Consider the following 22,831-nt stretch of genomic DNA (forward strand, 5'->3'; position numbering starts at 1 on the left):
TACCCCTCTACCTAAATAGGTCATTGAGTAAAAACTAAGTAATTGAATAGCAATTTTAAAACATATATTCGTCTGTGAAATTTTAGCTTTCAAGCGCGGAACCAACTATATAACTTCGCAGCTGTTAGGGTTTAAAAGCTATAGTCAACAACTCAAACCTTTGTCAGATGAATAGGACCTTCCAAACCCAAAAACCAACGTTAATATAGTTTCAAAACTATTAGGTATAAATCAAAAATTAAAATGTTAACTAACCTTCCTTGAAAGCGAGGCGTTGTGAAGCTCATCCAGGGTCGGTCTTGGAGCGGCGTGAAGTGATAGCACATTTCTGTAGTTATCCAGTCGAGGTAAGGCTTCCCTTGTGAAATGTCTGTAAAAAAAATATCAATGTAGATCGAATTGTGTCATCATTTGTAAGGATGTGTAGTAGTAACTAGTAAATTTGTATAGTTAGAAATCAATTAATGGTAAATATACCACTTGAATACAACTAGAACTGTAACGAAATATAAGAATAAAGAAGGGTTGAGCTTTAACTGAGGTAGGGCACAGATGGAAATTTCCTGCTCAAAATATGGAGCAGCCCGACTGGGGTAGTACCTCGACCTTACAGAAGACCACAGCTAAATAATACTGTTTTCAAGCAGTATTGTGTTCCTGATGGTGGTAAAGTGACCAAAGCTCCTGGGGATAATTGGGGAAAGGGTCGGCAACTTGCGATGCTCCTGGTTTTGCAGGCGTCTATTAATCAACGGTAGTCGCTTATCGTCAGGTGAGCCGTACGCTTGTTTGCCGACCTAGTTATATAAAAAATACTACGTCGATCGAATCAACTAATAGTACCTATGCCATATCCTTACTAATATGATAATTAAAAACAAAGTATTTTATGTATATTTTGTCTGACATAGTTATCATTGTTCATTAGTTTATTACAAATTAATATACAATGTGTAGGAAAATCACATGTAACACCGACTGCAAGTGCAAAAAAGTTTTTAATGTTTGTTATTTCTCATTTGTTTCTTGTTTTTAATTAAAGCTTGGTATAGAAATGATTATATATAAGTATATCAAATCATTCATTCATAATGTATGAATAATTAATAATAAATTCAAATAAATTCATTAAATAATTAATCATCCATTAAATATTAAAAAATTAATAAAAATGAATGTCGCTAAGCGCATAACTCGAGAATGCTTCGACCAATTAGGCTAATTTATTTTTTGTATGTTCCGTAAGGCCCACGGACGGTTTTGATACTAAAAAAAATCTAAATAAAAATCGATTAACTTTTGACAGAACGATGTTCGTCCGGGCAGCTAGTTAAAAAATAAAATTATTGTATATGATTTATGTATGATGATTTTCCTTCTCCTAGGTATATGGAGAAAGAGTGGAAGCGGTGGAATGTTACAGGCTGAATCTTGATCTTGTCTATTTAGTTTACTCTTCAGACCTGACCATCAAAAAATTGAAGTTATTTCTTACTGTTACTACTTCACTATTAAATCTCCGTGACTCACTTATTTAAATTACATTTCGAATAATATATAACATTGCCCCAATTCCCCGTCGAAAGTCACCCATTGTGAAAACAAAATATTAAGCGCACACGTCATATGCTAATCCACGCATTTCGTAACCGTGTTTTATATACGTAGCTTGTTAAAGGGATATTTTGTAACTTCTAATGATGAAAGATTTTTTCGGCGGACGTGAATTGAATTCGATTAGATGATTTACGCATTAGTAAACACTTTAAATTACAGAAGTAATGTTCTTCTCCTACAAGGATGATGTGGAAGGTTGGTACATTTTTTAGAGAAAGTAACATGGATATGTCTTTTAATAAATGCACATATAGTAATTGCTCGTCTTGGCAAACGCAATGTGGGACGTCCCCCGGCCTGCTGGACCGACGATCTAAGTAAGATTGCCGGTGTAGGCTGGATGAGGATTGCGGAAAACCGGGATGTCTGGCGCGAACTTGGGAAGGCCTATGTCCAACAGTAGACTGCAATAGGCTGAAATTATACTAATTGCTTCCAGATAGGTGGGTATCGCACCCACAAACTTAGAGCAGAAAGCAGTGACATGGCAAATTGACGCAACAGACCAGCCTTTACTCTTACTGATATTAGTATAACCAAAATTACCTGAAACTTTTGCCATATTTCGTGTCAGTAGCTGTAAGTGGATCATCACTTTCCATACCAGAACCATCAGACTCAGTTCCCTCGTCTTGGTTATCTTCCATCTGCAAATAAAAATGGAATGTTTATTGATATTCTTAAGAGCTGAGAGCATGTAGATAATACATAATTACACAATACAAAACGTAATTTTAATCGAACGTTTTGAGGTTCAACTGAAGTTTGTAATTGGACCGCTGCTTTCAAATATATTTTTTTCTATAACATACGCACACGGTCGGCAATTCCTACGGTAAGCATGCTTGTATAAAGCCGACTGTTGTAAATAAATATATATATATTTTTTTTTAATATTTGTATTACAGTGTACAGTACTTCATTATATCTCATCACATTAACATGTTACCCCAATGAGCATACTGTTATAATATACCAAATAATTATAAATAATATCATAAATAGATATTGATGACAATTGACTAGAATGACCGGACAGATACCATATAAGACGGGTAAGAGGGACCTATGCATTTCTAAGAAATATAAAATTAAATAGCTCTTGATTTAAAAAAAAAAAAAAAACGAGCGTGCTTTAAACTACAAGACTGAAGTAAAACTTCTCCGCAATATGCCTGCACTGTGTCTTAGATATACGAAACTTTACTGGCTGAGAGAGAAAGAGAAAAGAAATAACATAACGCTCTCGTCACGCAATCACCAGCTTACCCCCCAAGTGAAGCGTGCGTACAGAAGTTTTATGAAAAATGTCACAAAAATGTGCTCAGGAGCAATTCTTCCTTAAAGGCTGGATTACTTATTTGGATGTATATGTATAAAAAATAGTGTTGCCCAAATTCAGTCTTGGTCTTGCAGTCTTGGTCTTGTTCTTGCGTTTTTGCAAGACCAAGACCAAGAACAAGACCGCGTATTTTTAGCAAGACCAAGACCAAGACTGACCGTGCAAGACTTGAGCAAGAACAAGACATAGCCTGCAAGACTCTTGCGTCTTGCAGCTAGGACTTAGCGCTATTTCACTGAGTAGTTAGGTGTAACAGTTCGGTGTATAGGTAGGTACGCTTAGGAATTCTATGAGACGCAAAAAACTGTATCAAAGAATATGAAAAACTGGACCTATGCGCATTACGACTAATACCATAAACATAGCGAATAAAAAAATATCTATTAAAATCAAACTGAGTGCATGCATAGTTATGTTTTAACCATCGGCACTTTGATAATGCGGCATCAAAGGTTTTGTACTTACTTCTCAAAGAAATTTGCCGCTTTTCGGAAGTACATGGTTATGATACACGCGCCGGCGGCTTCTTTTGAAATCTAAAACAATCGTTGCCGCCACGCCGAAATCATAACATTTGACACTATTTGATTGCCGCCATAGGGCGTAGGTATACTCATGCAAAATAATTTCGAATTTTAAGAGTACCTACAGGTGTTCCAAAGAATAAATAAGTTTCAGAGTGCTTAGAATGAAAATGAATACATTATACTGATCACGCAAGTAGTATTATGATTAGGATAAAATGGTAAGGATAGGTAGTAGATGTCATATTAATTCATTCTAGTAAGTATATATTATAATATTGATTACTTATATGGTTTTAAACTAATTACTTAGGTACTATTATTGTACATTTAGTCATTATATTTCTTAAGTTTTTACAAGAAAAAATAGCAAAAAGTGTTCAAATATCACCCGTTTAATAATAATACCGTTAATACCCGTTTAACCCGTAATACCCGCATAACCCGTATAACCCGTTTAATAGTAATTTGTTTTTTTACATGTTTTAGCAAATGTAAGCTTATAAATCATAAATGTTTATTAAGAAACAGTTACTTCCATGGAAAACGACATATAGGTCAGTTGATTTTTCGAATTTATTATCAAATCTTCAGTTATTTATTAATCTGCTTGATCTTTACTATGGCTATGTTAATTCAAGCTCACAATGTTCCAATTCTAATACGTTTTTCTAAGATTTAAAGTAAACTTTAATAAATAGTAATAGACTAATAGGTAATTGCAAGACTTGCAAGACTCTTGCTGCAAGACCAAGACCAAGACCAAGACTGGGAGCGCAAGACCAAGACCAAGACCAAGACCAGGTGTATTGGCGCAAGACCAAGACCAAGACTGGCTAAGTCTCGTCTTGTTCTTGCATTTGGGCAACACTAATAAAAAAATATCGATAGAGCGAATTCATAAAACGTTTGTATAATAAAGTCCCAAAAACTATTTTTAAATTGCCAATAATTAGGTTTCAAAAAGGTTTTATGTATGACGTGTTTGAATTTATATTTATTGTATTAATAATTTTTTAAAAAGGGTAACTGTTAAGTTTTTAAGCGATCTATACTAATATTATAATTGTATTTGCTCGCAAACGAAAAAACCGACTTCAATTACATCGACAAGTAATACAACGTAGGTAGACGAAAAAATAGTCAAGTAAATACGCGTTATCAAAGATTACTCAAAAAGTTATTGTAAGATCCAATGAAATTTAAATGTGACCACATGATAAAGATAAGCTTTCGATTAAATTAAAAAACATCAAAATCGGTACACCCATTAAAAAGTTATGCGGTATAATACAACGTAGGTCGACGAAAAAAAGAGTCAAATAAAAACGCATTATTAGATATAACTCGAAAAGTAGTTGTTAGATCTCAAATAAATTTAAGTGGGAGCAAATGACACACACCACCTTTCGATTAAAAAAAATTGTCGAAATCAGTCCACCCAGTCAAAAGTTCTTAAGTAACATACATAAAAAAATACAGTCGAATTGAGAACCTCCTCCTTTTTTGGAAGTCGGTTAATAAAGAGATAAAGTTTCTGGCTTTGTTTGTTTGTAGCGGGTAATCTTCACAAATACTGATCCGATTATGAAAATTCTTTCACAACAGAAAGCTACACAATTCAGAAGTGATACAGGCTATATTTTATTGTTATTGAACAAAAAATCAGTAAAAAATAATAGTATATGTAAATCAAGTCGGAGAAATACGAGCGAGATGAAAACTTTACTAGAATTATATTTGCATTACAAAAATAATTAACGCCCAATGAAGTGGGCACGGGTCAACATCTATTTTTTATTACCCCTAAGTTATAAGGGGGGAGTTAAGGGGGTTAATAACATATATGGCAAAACAACGTTTGCGGGGTCAGCTAGTTACTCTATAAACTGGCAATTCAAAGGCCACTCCACGAAAGTTTAGATTAAGAATTACCAAGGAACTGTTTACGGATCAGTAGCTATAAAACATTTTCATTTTTAAGCTACAAATTACTTTCCATTATCTCCTATATTGCCTGGTGTTGGGTTAAATTTGATCACACTGACTCGTAATTAAAAGGATGGCTAAAAAAAAAACTATTCCATACTACCAACATAAAAAAGCGGATATTGGTGTCCGAACTAAAAAGCGAAAACGCTGAATCATCGCCACACGTACCCATAGTCTTTTTCCAAGCGGAACAGTCGGTACCTTCGATATTCCATAATCAACCTGACGTATATTTACACTTGCCTAGTCACACACAAACCCCATAGGCCGAAGGTTGTTTTTAGCCACGACACGTCGACCATCAATTCACATTCACCAACAATAAATCATTTGAAATAATTTGACAATTATAACGAACGGTATTTATAAGACCGTTGAGTAATCAATTTATACACCAAGCTTTAAAATCGTTTTTATACTACCAATAAGTATTGATAGAGCTTATATTTTGTCTTTCTTTCTGATAGCGAATTTTAGATTCCCCAAAGTACTATAAAACGTTAATCCATTAGCGCAACTGGAGTTATTACAAATTACAACCATCAAAACGATTATAATTTTAGTGGAATATGTTATTCAACTATTTTCTTATAATAATACTAGCTGACCCCGCAAACGTTGTTTTGCCATATATCTTATTAAATCCCTTAATCCCCCTCCCCTAGATAGAAAAATAGATGTTGTTCGATTCTCAGACCTACCCGATATGCACACAAAATTTCATGAGAATCAGTCAAGCCGTTTCGGAAGAGTTTAACAACAAACACCGCGACACGAGAATTTTATATATTACATTAGTATATGTATTTTATGTATTTCGTTTGCAAAAATATTGCTAAAATTTTCCCTTGATTTGTAACGCATTTTTTTGCGTTCACTGATTATACCGTGACTTAATCAACATAAGAAAGTGCAAGTTAATACCTGTATATATGTTATGTTACCTGTATATATATGTATATATATATATATATATATATATATGTTTACCATTTTCATTGTTTGTGGAAAAAATAACCAAGTAAATACGGATTATTAGGGATAAACCAAAATGTACCAGCCAAATCTCGATTAAATTTAAATGGGAACATGTGACAAGCGCCAACTTTCGATTTTTTTTTATGTCACTAGGTCGGCAAACAAGCTTACGGCTCACCTGATGGTAAGCGATTACCGTAGCTTATAGACACTGCTGTGTGGCTACGGCACTAAAGAATTTAGCCACCCCCTCTTCCCGTGGGTGTCGTAAGAGGCGACTAAGGGATAACAAGGTTCCACAACCACCTTGGAACTTAAGAAGCCGACCGATGGCGGGATAACCATCCAACTGCTGGCTTTAAAATACACAGGCCAAAGACGGGCAGCAGCGTCTTCGGTGCGACAAAGCCAGTACTGCGGTCACCAACCCGCCTGCCCAGCGTGGTGACTATGGGCAAAACACATGAGTTCACGTTATTTTTGGCGTAAACTTGTGGAGGCCTATGTCCAGCAGTGGACTGTATAGATTGTAATGATGATGATGATGATAGACACCTGCAATACCAGAAGCATCGCAAGCGCGTTGCCGACCCAATCCCCAATCCCCCCAGGAGCTCTGGTCACCTTACTCACCAAATTACTTACTGTTTGCAAACAGTATTATTTTGCTGTGATCTTCTGTAAGGTCGACTACCCCAGTCGGGCTGCTCCATATTTTGAGCAGGAAATTCCTGCTGTGACCTACCTCGATTAAAAAAAAGAATCATCAAAATCGGTAAACACAATAAAAATTTATGAGGTAACACGCAAAAAAAACAGTCAAATTGAGATTCTCCTTCTTTTTGAAGACGGTTAGTTATTACATTTAAGTACAAAAAGCAAAAATTCGTTACTTTTTTTTCACCTCTCCTTAGAATAAGACCTTGTTGGGCCTCCCCGCCGTGCCTCGGAGATCAAGATAAGACGCCGGTTCCGGTCGTTATCCTTTCCATTAATAAACCCTTGGCAGTTATTCTAATCAAATATGTTATTACGTTTACAAGGAAAAAGTAAGTACACTCGACAATTAGTCTTAACAAAAGCTAGTAATACATCAAGTAACGTTAAGAGACTATTAAGAAGAGAGAATTAGAAATAATATATAGTACATAAAAATGTTACATCGTTAAGTAAAAAGTACAACAAATAAGTACTTAAACTTTACGGCACAGAAAACACAGTAAAATGTTTTGACGAACAATTTGCATGTATAAACTCCATTGTGTAATGAACGGACCACAATTGTCTACACGAATCCATCGATAACGGAAACATGGTGATAATAAACAATCTAACATGAACAGTGAAAAATACTAAAAGACTAACAACAAACTGCATTGCAGAGAGGATAGAACGGAACACATCACATGACGGATGTCATGCCAGATGTCTTATAAAATCTAACGGTACATGCACTCATGACGGTATTTTCTTCCAGACGCTCAAAATAAGATGTCCTAAACTTAATTGGCAAAATGATATACTTGCCAAAAAAAAAATTGACCAAAAATAACATACTGAGTAAAGAAAACTATCCCAAAATCGTTTAGAAGAATAAAGAAGAACGAGGAGATATGACACGATGTATTTGAAGGAAACTTAAATTTTACAACAAAGCAATTATCTCATAATTGGTTCCTTCCTCCGTCTACATGATTTCCCGCGAAGTAATCCTAGGGTCCGGGTCAAGTCGAATTCAATCATTCGAACGGAGACAGCAAGGTCGGGATTGCTTCGTCGGCTATTTTTAGCGTGCTAAATTTAGATATACCCACTTATTCAACAACCAACGGATTCTGAAACTGATATTCATATTGCTCAATTTAGTTTAAGTCAGAACCAACGTATTTGTCATCGTTTGAATCAAGAAACCCATTTTATAAGAAAATTGATCATGACTCGTGTTTAAGTCAATTTTATGTTTGGTTACTTTTATTTGTTTCAATGAACAGAGTTGGTACGTCCAATCAAGTACAAAACAATTATAATAAATCTATATATATTAAAACAGTACTTGAAAACATATAAGAGTCCTGACTCTACCATGTACCAGGTAGACAGGTGACTCAAGCAAAGTAAGTAAATAAATCCGCTTTTCGCGCGGATTTTATTAAGTTGCTTGTATATATAAACTTTATATAGTAAATAAAATAAAACGTGTACAACTTCATTGTCGATTGGTTGCAACTGTGCAAAAATATTTTTAGATCTCGAGTAGTAAAATAATTGGTTGAGTGCCAATCTAAAGGAATGTAACATCCCACTGCTGGGCATAAGCCTCTTTCCCCACATAAGAGAAGTATCAGAACTTAATCCACCACGCTGCTCCAATGCGGGTTGGCGAATATATTCCCTACTACACGTATGCGTAACGATCGCTATAAGGTATACATGATAACAACCAGGACCAACGGCTTAACGTGCTCTCCGAGGCACGGTGGGAACACCCACAAGGACTGACAAACACCCAGACTACGGCAAACATCTGTATGGCCTATATAAATGTTTGTCATGTGCGAGGATCGAACCCGCAACCGTTAGCGCAACAGCCACAAACCAGTGCTGTAACCATTGCACCAACGCGTCATCCATATCATGTCTACAGCAGTACATTCACCATTATCGTTTGCTATTAATATTTATAAAATTTCTTGAGTGGTGTCGGTAGATACTCGTAAAACCGGTACGATCTGGTACTAGGCGATCCACGGTCCCCTACATCTAGATTAAAGGTTAAACATCCAGTTACTAAAGCTAGTCAGTCGTTTAAAACACTTTCAAAACTACTATACTATTTCAATCTATATAAATAAAAATGAATTTCCGTAATGTTTGTAGTCACATAACGTTCGAACGTGATAGTTCAGCTAATTTAATAAACCCACTATGTGATTAAAAAAAAATTATGATATACAACGATGAAAAACGTTTAGAAACTAACATTGACTTTCATGCAGGGCGTAGACTGGGTTTAAAATGATCGATTAATGTAAATGTACAAACAGTTTTTGAAGAGTAACTTTGAGTTTCTTGACGATTTTTTCATTAAAGTCTGCATTCTGAATCTGTGAAATGTTAATATTAACTACAACTAATTAACTAATAATTAGAAACTACTACATACTTTGTAAAACGACGATTCAAAAGTGCTTTAAATGCCTACTTAAATAATCATTAAAAAAATCTGATTTCGATTTTAATACTACAGAGATTATTCAAAAACTCATCGACTGTAGTGTTAAACCATGGTTTATTTCACTTATAATGCCAAAGTTCACGAACAGAGATAATTGCTGAAACGTTACGATATATGGCTTCATCGTAACCATAAAAATATTTCCCTTATATCAATACAAAGAACGACCGTGTAGGTTTTATTACATTCATGACTTTTTGCCTTTTCTTGTGACCTTCAAATTAATAATCAACAATTAAATGGACAACTAAAAAAATTTTAATATTAATATTAAGCTCAATGTTATGATTAATATTAAAGGAACGCTTTTTTATTAATAACATTAAACGTTGTAATCATAGACGTTTCAGTTTTGTATTTTTTTTTTTTTTGAAACGTCATCTAGTATTTTAATATTCAAACTGTCACGAGACTGCATTCTTAAAAGCAACACTAAATATACCGTTCTATTTTTCAAATTTATAAGAGTAGGCTATAAAAAAGATTAAAACAGAGTTCTTGGAAAATAGGTTTTAATGCGACGTAATTAAAATCTATGTAAGAATATATAATACATTATATTCAACATTGTTAATGACAAATATGCGTGGGTTTAGTGGCGCCGTATTTCATGCAAGACGTGACTAAATTGATATTGATTGAAATTTTTTTTAAATAGTAATTGAGGGGATTTTTGCCCATTTTGCCATTTTTGCAGAATTTAATATACTCGTACTTTATAATACAGCTGTGAAATGACGATTTAAAAGTGCCTTTAGAGGCCTCCTTGAATACAAACATTTATTATTTTGGTTTTGATTAATTAAATTTTTTCTAATGCCTTTAGGCTGTTAGCCTCACTTAGTACTAAGACTTATCATTAAAAAAGATCCTTTTTTCAATTCCAAATCCACGTGAGCGAAACTATATATATCTTATATATTAAAAATTACACCCTAACCCTTCATGATTCGTTCCAATGGCGTATTCGTATAGTTAACTCACATTTAACCACTATTTTTTTTTTTCTTTTTCTAAGATAAAATTAATAAAAAATAGCAAAACGCATTACTCAATTACACAAATGCTTTATGCATTATATTTCTGTACGAAGAACTAATTCTTCGTGTTATCTCAAATGTTATCGTGAAACATCACGAACAACAATAAACTCTAAAATAATGTCTCATTGCAAGTATACGTAAAAAATCTAAGTAATTCATTATTTCAAAATTTAATAAATAAATAGAAAGAAAGGGTATTTTTGTTTGTTTGTTTTTTTTTTTTGTGCGTGCTGCGATTATTTTGTAAAAGTTTCAATGGGACTGGCGTGTCCTTGTAGGACAAAAATCCCTTAAATCAATAAAAGAATTTAAAAAAAAAGAAAAAATAACATACACAAGTGGCCGATTGTTCCTAAGATAGAGAACTTTACGTGTTAGAAACACGGATATTCCGTGTTTTAAGTAACAATCGATTTATACATATATATATATATATACTTTAAACACATAATACATATATTATATTAACTTAAAATCCAGCCGCGAAGCCAATCAACTCCTCAAAACTTAGTTTTGGGCTGAATTCCCAACTCTTTATTAGTATGAAAAGTTTTACAAGGATCAACCATAGATGATAACATCATACAATAATACTATATTTTTTTTATTCGACTCGGTCGACAAACAAGCGTATAGTTCACCTGATGGTAACGGTAACCGTAGCCTAAAGACCCTACACCCGATCCTCCCCCGGAGCTCTAGCCTCCTTACTCATTACAGGAATACAGCACCACTTTAGAACATTATTATCTAGCTGTGATCCCTACTTCCTCAGATTTTGAGCAGGATACATCTTAACTTATTTAAGACATGGTGACAAACTCTAAACCCATAAAAAAAAATCTAATTACATTGCTCGAAAACAACACTTGGAAGAACTAGTTGCATAATTAACATTTTTAAATTTAAATAATAATAGTATTATGGAAACATATCTAAATTATGTACATAGAATGACAATGAAGGTTGTGTTAGGCATACTGTTAAATAGCCTTTTTAATGTCACTAATTCGAATAACCCATTAGAATCGAATGGTTTGATTTTTATTCGAATGAATAATTTGCATTACTCATATATACCTACGCCTTCTATAGGCAAGTTCTACCCTAAATACATCAAGTTGCTGATAGAATTTCTCAACGGAAAGTAAAACAGACTATTGCTTCTGACTCATCTCAACTAAAACTACAACTTTACTTAATTATAATATTAAACAATATTATCTCTGTTCAATATTTCTCTATTGTCTGTAAGAGATCATTATTAATGATAAGGCCGCCTTTGCACTTTTTTTATGTATGTTCGAAGATAACTTCGTCATTTATGAACCGATTTTGATAATTCTTTTTTTGTCGGAATGGATTTTTCTGAATTTTTCCCAAGTGTGGTACCATGATAAGTAAACATTACATGTTACATGCTGAATCCACAATCTTTTTACATATTGATAACACAGCGCAGCATCCAGTGGCATCTGGTGATATTATTAAGACGTAAACCGAGGCTATGGGAAGTGTACAGGTAGTTATCCAATTTGACACTATTATGATTTATCGGTAAAGGCGCTTCTGACCTAGACCGATGGACGCATCACAGCGATAAATATATCAACTCGACGTTTAGAATCATTTAGACGCGGGTCATTGTTTATATATATATATATATATCTCCATGTGCTATGAGATACTGTTTTTATATTTATTAGTTTATTATATTATATTATTCTAATGTATATATGTATTGCTTGTAAGTATTAATGTGTAGATATTTGTATCTAAGTTTATTATATAATAATATAACTGCACCACCTACCCGATCTTTGAATAAATAATAATACTCAATCCTATTTCGGGTTGTCTGTAACAAATGGCTAACTAGCCATAAGACCGCCTCTTGTACTACACATTCTTAAGTTGTCTGTAGTATTCAACTGAGGTAGGGCACAGCAGGAATTTCTTGCTCAAAATATGGAGCAGCCCGACTGGGGTGGTACCCACAGTTACAGTGGGGTAGTGACCTTACAGAAGATCACAGCAAAATAATACTATTTTCAAGCAGTATTGTGTTCCTGTTGGTGAGTAAGGTGACCAGAGCTCCTGGGGGGATTGGGGATTGGGTCGGCAGCGCGCTTGCGATGCTTCTGGCGTTGCAGGCGAATATAAGCTACGGTTTTCTCTTACCATCAGGTGAGCCGTATGCTTGTTTGCCGATCTAGTGATATAAAAAAAAAAGTATTATTGTTTTGTATTTGCATATTGTAGTGTACAATAAAAAGTAAATAAATAAATAAATATCCGCTTAAAACATAAAATTGAGCAAAAAAAACCGCATTCTCATTCCATATTCATTATGTTACGAGTTTTAATTTTGAAATATAGAATATTGATAGATAATACTTTATGAAAAAAAAAAAAATCATTTACCCCTTTTCACAGCCTGTTACTCTGCTCTACTCTTTTTAAGTACCCACACAACTTTTACTGCATAACATTTCAAGTACCCGCAGCGTGTAACAAACATTTTTAAACAATGTCATAAGTATATTAATTACTATTAACACTTCACAACTAAAACCCGCATATCATTTATAAATTACTAGCGACCCGCCCCGGCTTCGCACGGTTGCAAAAACAACCAGTATTCCTCTACAATATTATGCATGTATTATATATATATAAACCTTCCTCTTCAATCACTCTATCTATTAAAAAAACCGCATCAAAATCCGTTGCGTAGTTTTAAAGATTTAAGCATACATAGGGACAGAGAAAGCAACTTTGTTTTATACTATGTAGTGATATCATATTAAGCTTATAATGAATACTATTTAGCTATTATACCCCTGTGAATAATTCGCACTAAATAAGTACAATAAATATCACTTTACAAAATTATAAAAATTATTTATAAATGAGTTGATTTGAAATTGAACAAAAAAAATTACCGAACGTCAATCATGTTGACGTTGTTTCAAAATTAAAGCCGTAATATAATTTTAATAATTAATTAATTTACAAAAACAAAAGCAACAATAGTTTTTTGTTATTGTTGATGCCGGTAGAGTTATTGTGAGGTATTGGTAAAAAGGTATTGTGCCTCGAGCGCGAGTTAAGCTCGCTATGTCACTATCGCCGAGTTGCACGAAAAGAAATTAAAATTTAAGTAGTGAGTGAGTGTAAGAATTGTATGAAATTCTTGTGATTAAATTAGTTTAATCTCTACTTAAATTTTAAATTTGTTTCGTGCAACTCAGCGTATATGTACAACTAATAACAGATTGATGATATAAAAAACGATATAAATATAGTAGGACGAAACACTCTGTCAGTGGCCCAAACACACAAAACTATAACACAAACGACCAGACCACAAAAAAACTGAGAAAATAGTTGAGATGAGGATGACGACTAGTTTCCGACTTTTAACACGGTAGTCAAAACAATTTAAGCATTTTATTTATCAAATAGGCTTTTAAAACACTGTCTTATGACTCGCCATTTAACACGGCATAATAATTGAATTGAGAACCTGCTCCTTTTTGAAGTCGGTTAAAAATAATTACATTAATAGAGAAAGAAAAGAGGATCAAAATTATAAAACAAAGTATGTTTACATCTCATGGCTGAAAATATTATCCAGGATATTATTCTGTATATACTATGTTACAGAATATTTCTATTATCTATTTCTGTAATGACCTAACCATATGAATAAGCTTTTCATTTGCAAAGTTTGCTTCAATCTTATCTAATTACATTATTACAATCTATTTGTATTGTACAACAATGACTTAATATCCATTGTTTAATGTAAAACGCTGAATATTATACATAAAATGAATCTTATTAACATACCTGTATGATTAAAATTATTTAACAGCAAATGGGATTAATTACCTGTTCTAACAGTTTATTTTATGAGCTTATCAGTATGATGAGGTCATTATAAGTTCCTATGTATATAGTATGAGAAACAAAAAATCATATATCTTACAGAATTATATTAAGAACTAGCTGTACCAGCGACATCCTCCGCGAGGAATTAAAAAAAATTATTGTTCAGTTCGCAAAGTTCGTTCGAGTTACAAAATAAATAAATTTCTAAAATAAAAGTAGCCTAAGTCACTCCTTATTACATCAGCTATCTGCGAGTGAAAGTCCCGTCAAAATCGATCCAGCCGTTTCAGAGATTAGCCGGAACATACAGACAGACAGACAAAAATTATAAAAAATATTATTTCGGTATGTATCGTGTAATACATATGCATTTAGTAAAAAGCGATTATTTTAATATTCAACAGATAGAACCAGCCAAACAGACACCGCAATTTTATTTATTTGTATAGATTATTAAAATGACATTTTATCATATTTATAAAAACAGAAGGTCAATTATACGCGGGCAAAAAACACTTTACCGCACACGAGTACTAAATGTCCAGATAAATACGAAATAACCAAATATTTTTCTATTAAATACGACAATTTTTGCGCGCAAAAACAATTTTAGTTCCAAAATAATACCTTATTAAGAAGGTATGGTAATATAGCATATAACTAAAAACTAATAAATGTCTAATCTAACCTAAGCATAATCTAAATTTGTTAAAAAAATATCTGTATAAAATTTAAAAGTCTACAATGGGTAGATTTTGAAATCACAATGTTATAAATATTAAAAGGGGTCGTCTTTTAATCTCGTGCTGTTTTTAGCAACTTTAAAACCCCCTGACCCTACCTTATTTGTCATTTGTTTGGATTCGAAATCGTCCGTTCAATGAGAAATATATACACGTGATATATCATTACAGCCTGTGATCTTCCTGATTTTTTCTGAAACCTACCTACCCCCTGTCGTACTTCGTGTGATTAATAGACGAATGCAAAGTTGATTAAAAACAGCGCTTCAGCCTGTAATATCCCGCTACTGGGCATAGGCCTCTTTCTCCGTGTAGGAGAAGGATCGGAGCTTAATTCACCACGCTGCTTCATTGCGGGTTGGCGGATATATTCACTTTTATGAGTAACGATCACTATCAGGTGTACATAATACCAATCGGGACCGCATCTTCACGTGCTCTCCGAGGCACGGTGAGGAGACCCACAAAGACTGCACAAACACCCAGACCACGGCAAAAAATCTGTATGGCCAATACAAATGTTTGTCATGTGCGGGGATCGAACCCACAACCGCCACCACAACAGCCACAAACCAGTGCTGTGACCGTTGCGCCAACGCGGCGCGGTTAGAAACATGCACATGAATATTTAAATTGTATCTTACAAGTCTGACACAATAAATCAAGAGCCCGGAAGCGCTAGACTATCGTCATTTCATAAAAGCTCAAATTTTTTAGCACATGTTCCCAACACTTGTAAAAGCAATGACCAAATATGAAGTTTAACTCATAGTGACTTTGGCATAATATACCAGGTAGCGATGGTAAGTGTATTCTTTTAAAGAAGGAGGAGACAAAATATTAATTTGTCTTTACGTTGACGATTTAATGATTGCGTATACATCAGAAAAGAAGTTACAAAAGGTAAAGAATTTTCTCACAACAAAGTTTGATATGAAAGACTTGGGAAAACCATCTGAATTTTTAGGTATACAAGTTAATATAAAACAGGGAAAAATTAAGATATCGCAAGAAAATTATATTAAGAAAGTTCTTTAAGATGAAGTGAAGTTCTTATAAAATGGAGGACTGTAAACCAGTGAGTACACCCATAGAAGCACGATTAAAATTAGATAAAAAAGAAAAGAAAATAGAAAACTTACCGTATCAGAATTTGATTGGAACATTGATGTTTCTTGCTGTGGCTACCAGGCCAGATATAATGTTTGCTATTAGTTATTTATCACAATTTAATAATTACTATGGTGAAGAACATTTTAAATGTGCGAAACGGGTACTAAGGTATCTAAAAGGAACTTTACAGCTCGGAATAATTTACGAGAAAACTGAATGTCCCATTTATGGATTTGCAGATGCAGATTGTGCATCGTGTACACTTGACAGATGATCCTACACAGGATATTGTTTCAAATTAGCTGGCGGATGCATTAGCTGGGAATCAAGGAAACAAAGAACGGTAGCCTTGTCTACAGCCGAGGCAGAGTACATGGCATTAACAGAAGCCGTAAAGGAGGCTATACATCTAAAAATGTTGTGGAATAGCATTGCCTGTAAGCAACAAAATAGTGTACTAATATATAGCGACAGTTAAGCGGCGATACAGATGTGCAAGAATGAAATTGTGAGCAACAGAACCAAGCATATCGATTTGAGAACGCATTTCATTCGACAGCACGTTAAAGAGAAAAGTGTTTATATTATTTATATGAATACAGAGAGGATGGAAGCTGATATTTTAAATAAAGGGCTGCCATCCCAAAGATTGGAGAATCTGATAAATAGTCTAGGAATGCGTTAGGAGGAGTGAAGGTTTTATATATATTTAGCTGTCTTGAGTACGCCAGTGTTATCTGGAATCCTCGGTACAGTATACACTCTCAACGTATTGAGAGCATTCAGCGTGTTTTCACGAGGCATCTTGCTTTTTACGAAAGCAATTTTTCGCACAGACAAGTGTACGGGGAGCGTTTGGTAAGGTTCCACATGATTTCTCTTCGGAGTAGGCGTGAGGTTTCAGATCTGACTTTCCTGCACAATATATTACATAATAGGGTTACCAATTCTGAAATAACAGAGAGGATAATCATATCGGTTCCCTCTAGGACACACAGAAGTACCCACGCGCACAAGATATTTTACATTCCATGCGTAAAGTCTCACATTGGGAAACAAGCTCCTCTAGTGCGTTTGTGTAACAAATATAATAGTATCAGTAAATCGATTCCAGGCATTGACATTTTTCACGACTCTCTCTCTGTCTTTAGATGTAAGTTACTTAATTATTATAAAATGCATGATTAGTTTAAAAAATATATTTAATTTATTTTAATTTATTTTACAGTAATTTTAATTTTGATTTTAATTTTGATTTTAATTTTAATTTTGATTTTGATTTTAATTTTAATTTTGATTTTGATTTGTCTTTGATTTCGATTTAATTTTGATTTTGATTTTAATTTTAATTTTCCTATTTGGAATTTTTTGATAATTTAATTTGACTATTGTTATTTCCCTATTCTTAATTACTTAATTAATGAATTTGTTCTAATTGAATTAATTAATAATTTGTTTCTAATCGTTATTTTGATTAAATTGTCCAATTGTTTAATTTTATAAATGTATATGATAATAATATGTTTTTTATCTTTATTTTTGATTTTGATTATTTTGGTTGTGATGATGATGATGGGGTGTCACTCTTTTTTTTTGAATATTGTAAGTGTTGAACTATATTAATGTAGATATATTTAAAGTTCAAATATTTTAATTATTTGTGATTTTTTTTGCTTTTAAACATTGTATTCCAAAATGTTATGTACACTTGTAAGTGACATGCATATCAGATACTTTGTTATTATATATTTGTAATTTTAAAATTTTTATATGTATGTTGTAAGTGTGCTTTTGAAAATAAATAAATAAATAAAGTAAATAGAACACATTCCTATGACATATTATTTGACTCTGTAATTTTTCTTAGACTTATGTATGTTGGATACAAAGTAAACACGGCTCAAATATGATATAAATAGTTTTATTTAATATATATTCCAACAGTTGGGAACTTCACACTCCCGTCACCTTTGGCTGTGGGGACAGGGCGTAAAAGCATTTCCCAGTGTCAAAAAAAAAAATTGGTTGTCATGACTTCTAACATTATTTCGAAAAAATTACATTTTATAAATTTACGAAAGTTAGTCCCAGGGAACAGTAGTGGTCCAGGCTGGTTGAGAACTACTGCACTAATACATTTAGAAACTTAAAATTTATCCTTATATATATTATAAGAATGAACACCTATAACTGTTTTCCTTAATTTAACCCTTAGGCAGTCAACAGAAGTTAGTTATTGTCTAAGTTAATTGTCTAAGAGAGGTATATAATTCTTTTACCACCATTTTTATATTAGTTTATTGACATTTTGCACCATCAATTCAAGTTCAAGTTTCAAACTGAATTGAAATATTTACAATATACCAAAAAAAGACTGTGTTTTAGACCACACAATTGAAATAAAACATTTGAAACATTACTCTCTCTCTTTCTATCTTCACTAATTTATATCTCCCTCTCAACTTTTGTTGGCTTGCTTGGGCACACTTTTCGTTACCATCAGCTTACTCCCCAAGCCAAGCATGCGTAAAGATAATTTACTTCAAAAATAACAATAAATTGTTATTTATAAACTTAAGAATCTTAATTAAAGGCTTAACTTAATTATATATTTGATATATGCGGCCAAAACCTTAGTATTTCAATAATTTAATAAGTATATCATTTTATACTTCACACTGGAGTAGGAGTCTGTGGATGTAGCTAATCAAAATGTAATATAACATATTTTGATTAAAATGTAATTTAAATTTAAATGTTTACACTTTCTTAGCTACATTATACACACATATTATTTATGTATTCTTAATATGCAAATATAAAATATACTAATCACTGCAATATTTAGTTTTTCATTAATTTTGATTACATTAGATTATGATGTACAGAATCTCAGGTTAGGATTTTTACATTTTTAGTTTAAATTTCTTTTGCTAAATTACTACAGTTTACTTACATTTTAATTTAAAGTACCACTACTTATATTATACTTTATAAATAGATTTTATTTAATTTTCCTTACCTGAAATCTCGTTGCTGATGGTTGATCTTTGAACCGTGAAGGCTTCTCCATATCTCTGAAACTACTTTTAGTTATCGGCGATTTTGGACGTAGAACTGCACCGTTTGTAGCTGGTTCCAGCAGTCTTTCTCTCTCTGCTTCCTTAGCTTTAAACTGAAGGCCTGCTTCAACGTCTGTATCATTTCTGATTATTTCTGAAGGGTACTGGATGTTACCATTAGTTGCGGCCATAGACTTAGCCGAACTAATCTTTCTGAATCTTCCAATAATGATATCTTCTTCATCATTTACCGGTACATTTACTTGTTCCGTCGCCGAACTGCTATTGTCATTACTAACGTTTACAGGACTTAATTCGATATCTTTTTGCGACGACGCCATTTCGTAACCGAAATTGAAACGGATTTATAACAAAAATATTATAATTTAATTCATAAAACACATTTCAATTACAAAAGCAAGTTTCGAGGTTGTGATTTGTTTCAACGTATTTAAAATTCGGAATGCGCGAAAATTTATTTTCTTGTACTTGATAGTAGACAAAAAAATATATACATTGTCTCAGCAATATTTATACACAGTTACTTTATTGTAAATTATTTTATTGAATAATTTAGAAGAAAACTGAATCATATGCCTCGTTTAAAAAATGAAGAAACATCATCAACGACGTTCAGAATTTGACTGATAACATAGAGTAGAATAAATATTAACTGATAATTTGACAAGCGAAAGCGAACTAACAGAGCTTAGAGAAACGAAGGTCACAAAAATGTTACCACTTTTTTATGTTTATATACTCTTTGGTTAAACGTATGCTTGTATAAATGAGACAATACAAAACATAAGAAAATAGTATTGAAATAGTAATTTCTAACTAAAATTCTTTTAAAGACGATAATATTTTATTAATTTTTTAAACAGAAACTGCTCTTGGAACTCAGTTTTTCTTAACGGTCTTTGCAACAAACTTCTCTTATTATTCATATTTTTTTATTATTTATTCATATCTTCTATTAGAGTACGTATTACTTAGAAAAATAGAATAAAATTTAACTTAAAAAAAACTAGACAGTGTAATATTTTATTTCTAAATATTATTCCACTAAATATGACCAATTACAATAAAACGTCACTTTATATAACCAACACGGTCATATATGTAAGTGAAACTAGGCCCAATTTCAATGGCGAAAGATAAGTACGATAATGTCATAACTATTGGTTCGCGTCAACACTGCTGTACATCAATGCTAAGCTGTGTGCGGTCACTTCTTCTTTTTCTTCTTAAATTTTTCTCTCATATGAAATAATTCTCATCTCCTCTATCCTCCATAGTTTATTGTCATTTTTCTTCATAGTTTTAATCACAGTCTGCAATAAGACCGTGGTATTAATCATGGTAATACAAGCTCAATGGTAATACCGCGGTTTTAAGGGGGGATAAGGTTAATTGGACCTACTTACGCAAAACAGAATCAACCCACACAATGACAGTTTTGAGAAAAAGCCGTTTTTGTCAAAATTTTGTATACAGTAAAATTGTTTGTTACTTTGAATAAAATTTATTTATAATATTGTACCAAATCATTTATTCTATGTATACAAATATAAAATTGAGGAAAATCATTAGCATTTTTAATAATAATAAAAGAAAAACTCGTTGGTTCCTTTTTGCAAAACTATCTGTGTGTGTGTGTTGGTTCTTTGTTAATTTTTCATCATGCCATAAATTTATAGGAAAACAATGAAAAATCCCTCCCATATTTCTTTTAACATATCCTTTTATTATTGAAAAATAAAAACAAATAATTAATCTTAAATTCTAAGAGTTATATGCAAATGTTATAAACTACAAAATTATTTAATTGAATTTCAAAAAATAATCTAAATCCAATTCTAGATTAAAATCCGGTTGACCTGAAAAACATTCAAGATCGTCTTCTATATCATCTTTTCCCATTCGAGTTTTACATAAAAATCATGGGTGTCTTGCGGAATTAAGTGTAGCATACTTTTTAAATCCTTTAACTTAGCGTCAGGGACAGGTTTCATTGTTGGCCAAAGTGACCCCATTATCGATTTTGTTATAAAATATTGTCTTCCGCGAACATTTTTTTTTATATTTACAACCTTAAAATCTTCATTTAAATTAGTTTTCATGTAAATTTTGAACATTTCATCCTATTTAATCATAATTTCTTTTATTTATTATTATTTATTATATTTTTATTTATTATATTTTTTTCTAACTTCAATGATGACAAGAAATCTTCATTTTTCATCCTATGTACATGCATTGGTTTCGTTTTTTTACAAGTTTTCATAACCTGAATATAATCATCCGCTGTATAGAGCTTCTGTTGACGCTTTATGGCACATTCTATCTTTCCAAAATCTGTATCATTGGGGAGGAAGCTACGCCTTGATTCCAGCAATTTTATATTTATCTGGTCTAAAGTTGGATGTTCATTCAACATGGCTTTCAGCATTAAGATCAATTTTATACTGCGGTTCTGACCACCACATGAACCACTCCATAAAATCAGACATTTTACCTTGCCATCAAGCCTTTCCATGATATGTTTGATGAGGCAAGACCCCACCTCTTGAGCATATCAGCCAGCTTTTCCTTCTACCCACACATTACAGTAAGCTTCGTCTTTGCTCCAAGTATGTATCCCTAAATTGTATACCCAAGGTTGTCTTTTGTAAAAGACGATATTTGTAGATATACGGGGTAGAGGTAACGTTTTTTCGAGGTCAAAAGTCAGAGTCTCGACAGTGGGATCATCTTTAGCTAGCTTCATGTCAGTCCTCAGTTGGTTAATTTCGTAAAAAACAATTTGTTGACTTTTGCAGGAGACAATATTTTCCTCTTCCTTTCGGCTTTTCGGTTTTCGCTTCATCGACGTATAAGTCGTATATTTTTGATAAAGTCATGTCTGCTATCAAAAACTTAGCCCCTTCTGTTTTTTGTCGGCGATAATGGGATACATATGTCGGCAACCTTTTCATAAGGTTAATAAAGAACTCCTCGCTTTCAGGAGATGCTCTATTGCAACTGCCATACGAACCACGATTATCTTTAATGAAACTGTGTGTTCGCATCGACGTATTTATTCGTTTCTTCTTCTTCTTCTTCTTCTTTGGCTTTAGCACCCTTGCGGAATTGCCAGTATCAGAGTAGATGCTTCAATGTTCGGTGAGTGTCTGTTGTTCAGTTAGGACATTGACAAGACTGACTTTGCTATATTTATTCGTTTTGCCAACGTTTGTTATGTTTTGTCAAACATATCTCTACAAACTGATACACCATCTAGAA

The 22,831-nt window shown here is 32.9% G+C and overlaps 1 protein-coding gene across 1 annotated transcript in view; it reads right to left on the reverse strand.

The window, feature by feature from the left end:
* Window positions 1-19,887, reverse strand: part of LOC123659215 (bumetanide-sensitive sodium-(potassium)-chloride cotransporter) — a 62,126-nt gene extending 42,239 nt beyond the window's left edge. The window contains exons 1-4 of the mRNA XM_045594466.1: window positions 19,507-19,887; window positions 8,473-8,485; window positions 2,164-2,257; window positions 256-370 (exon numbers count right to left, since the gene is read on the reverse strand). Of these exons, the coding sequence (XP_045450422.1) occupies window positions 256-370; window positions 2,164-2,257; window positions 8,473-8,485; window positions 19,507-19,887 (603 nt within the window). The remainder of the gene's footprint in view (window positions 1-255; window positions 371-2,163; window positions 2,258-8,472; window positions 8,486-19,506) is intronic.
* Window positions 19,888-22,831: the final 2,944 nt, after the last annotated feature.

This window comes from Melitaea cinxia, chromosome 13 (assembly GCF_905220565.1).
Source record: "Melitaea cinxia chromosome 13, ilMelCinx1.1, whole genome shotgun sequence".
Taxonomy (NCBI): domain Eukaryota; kingdom Metazoa; phylum Arthropoda; class Insecta; order Lepidoptera; family Nymphalidae; genus Melitaea; species Melitaea cinxia.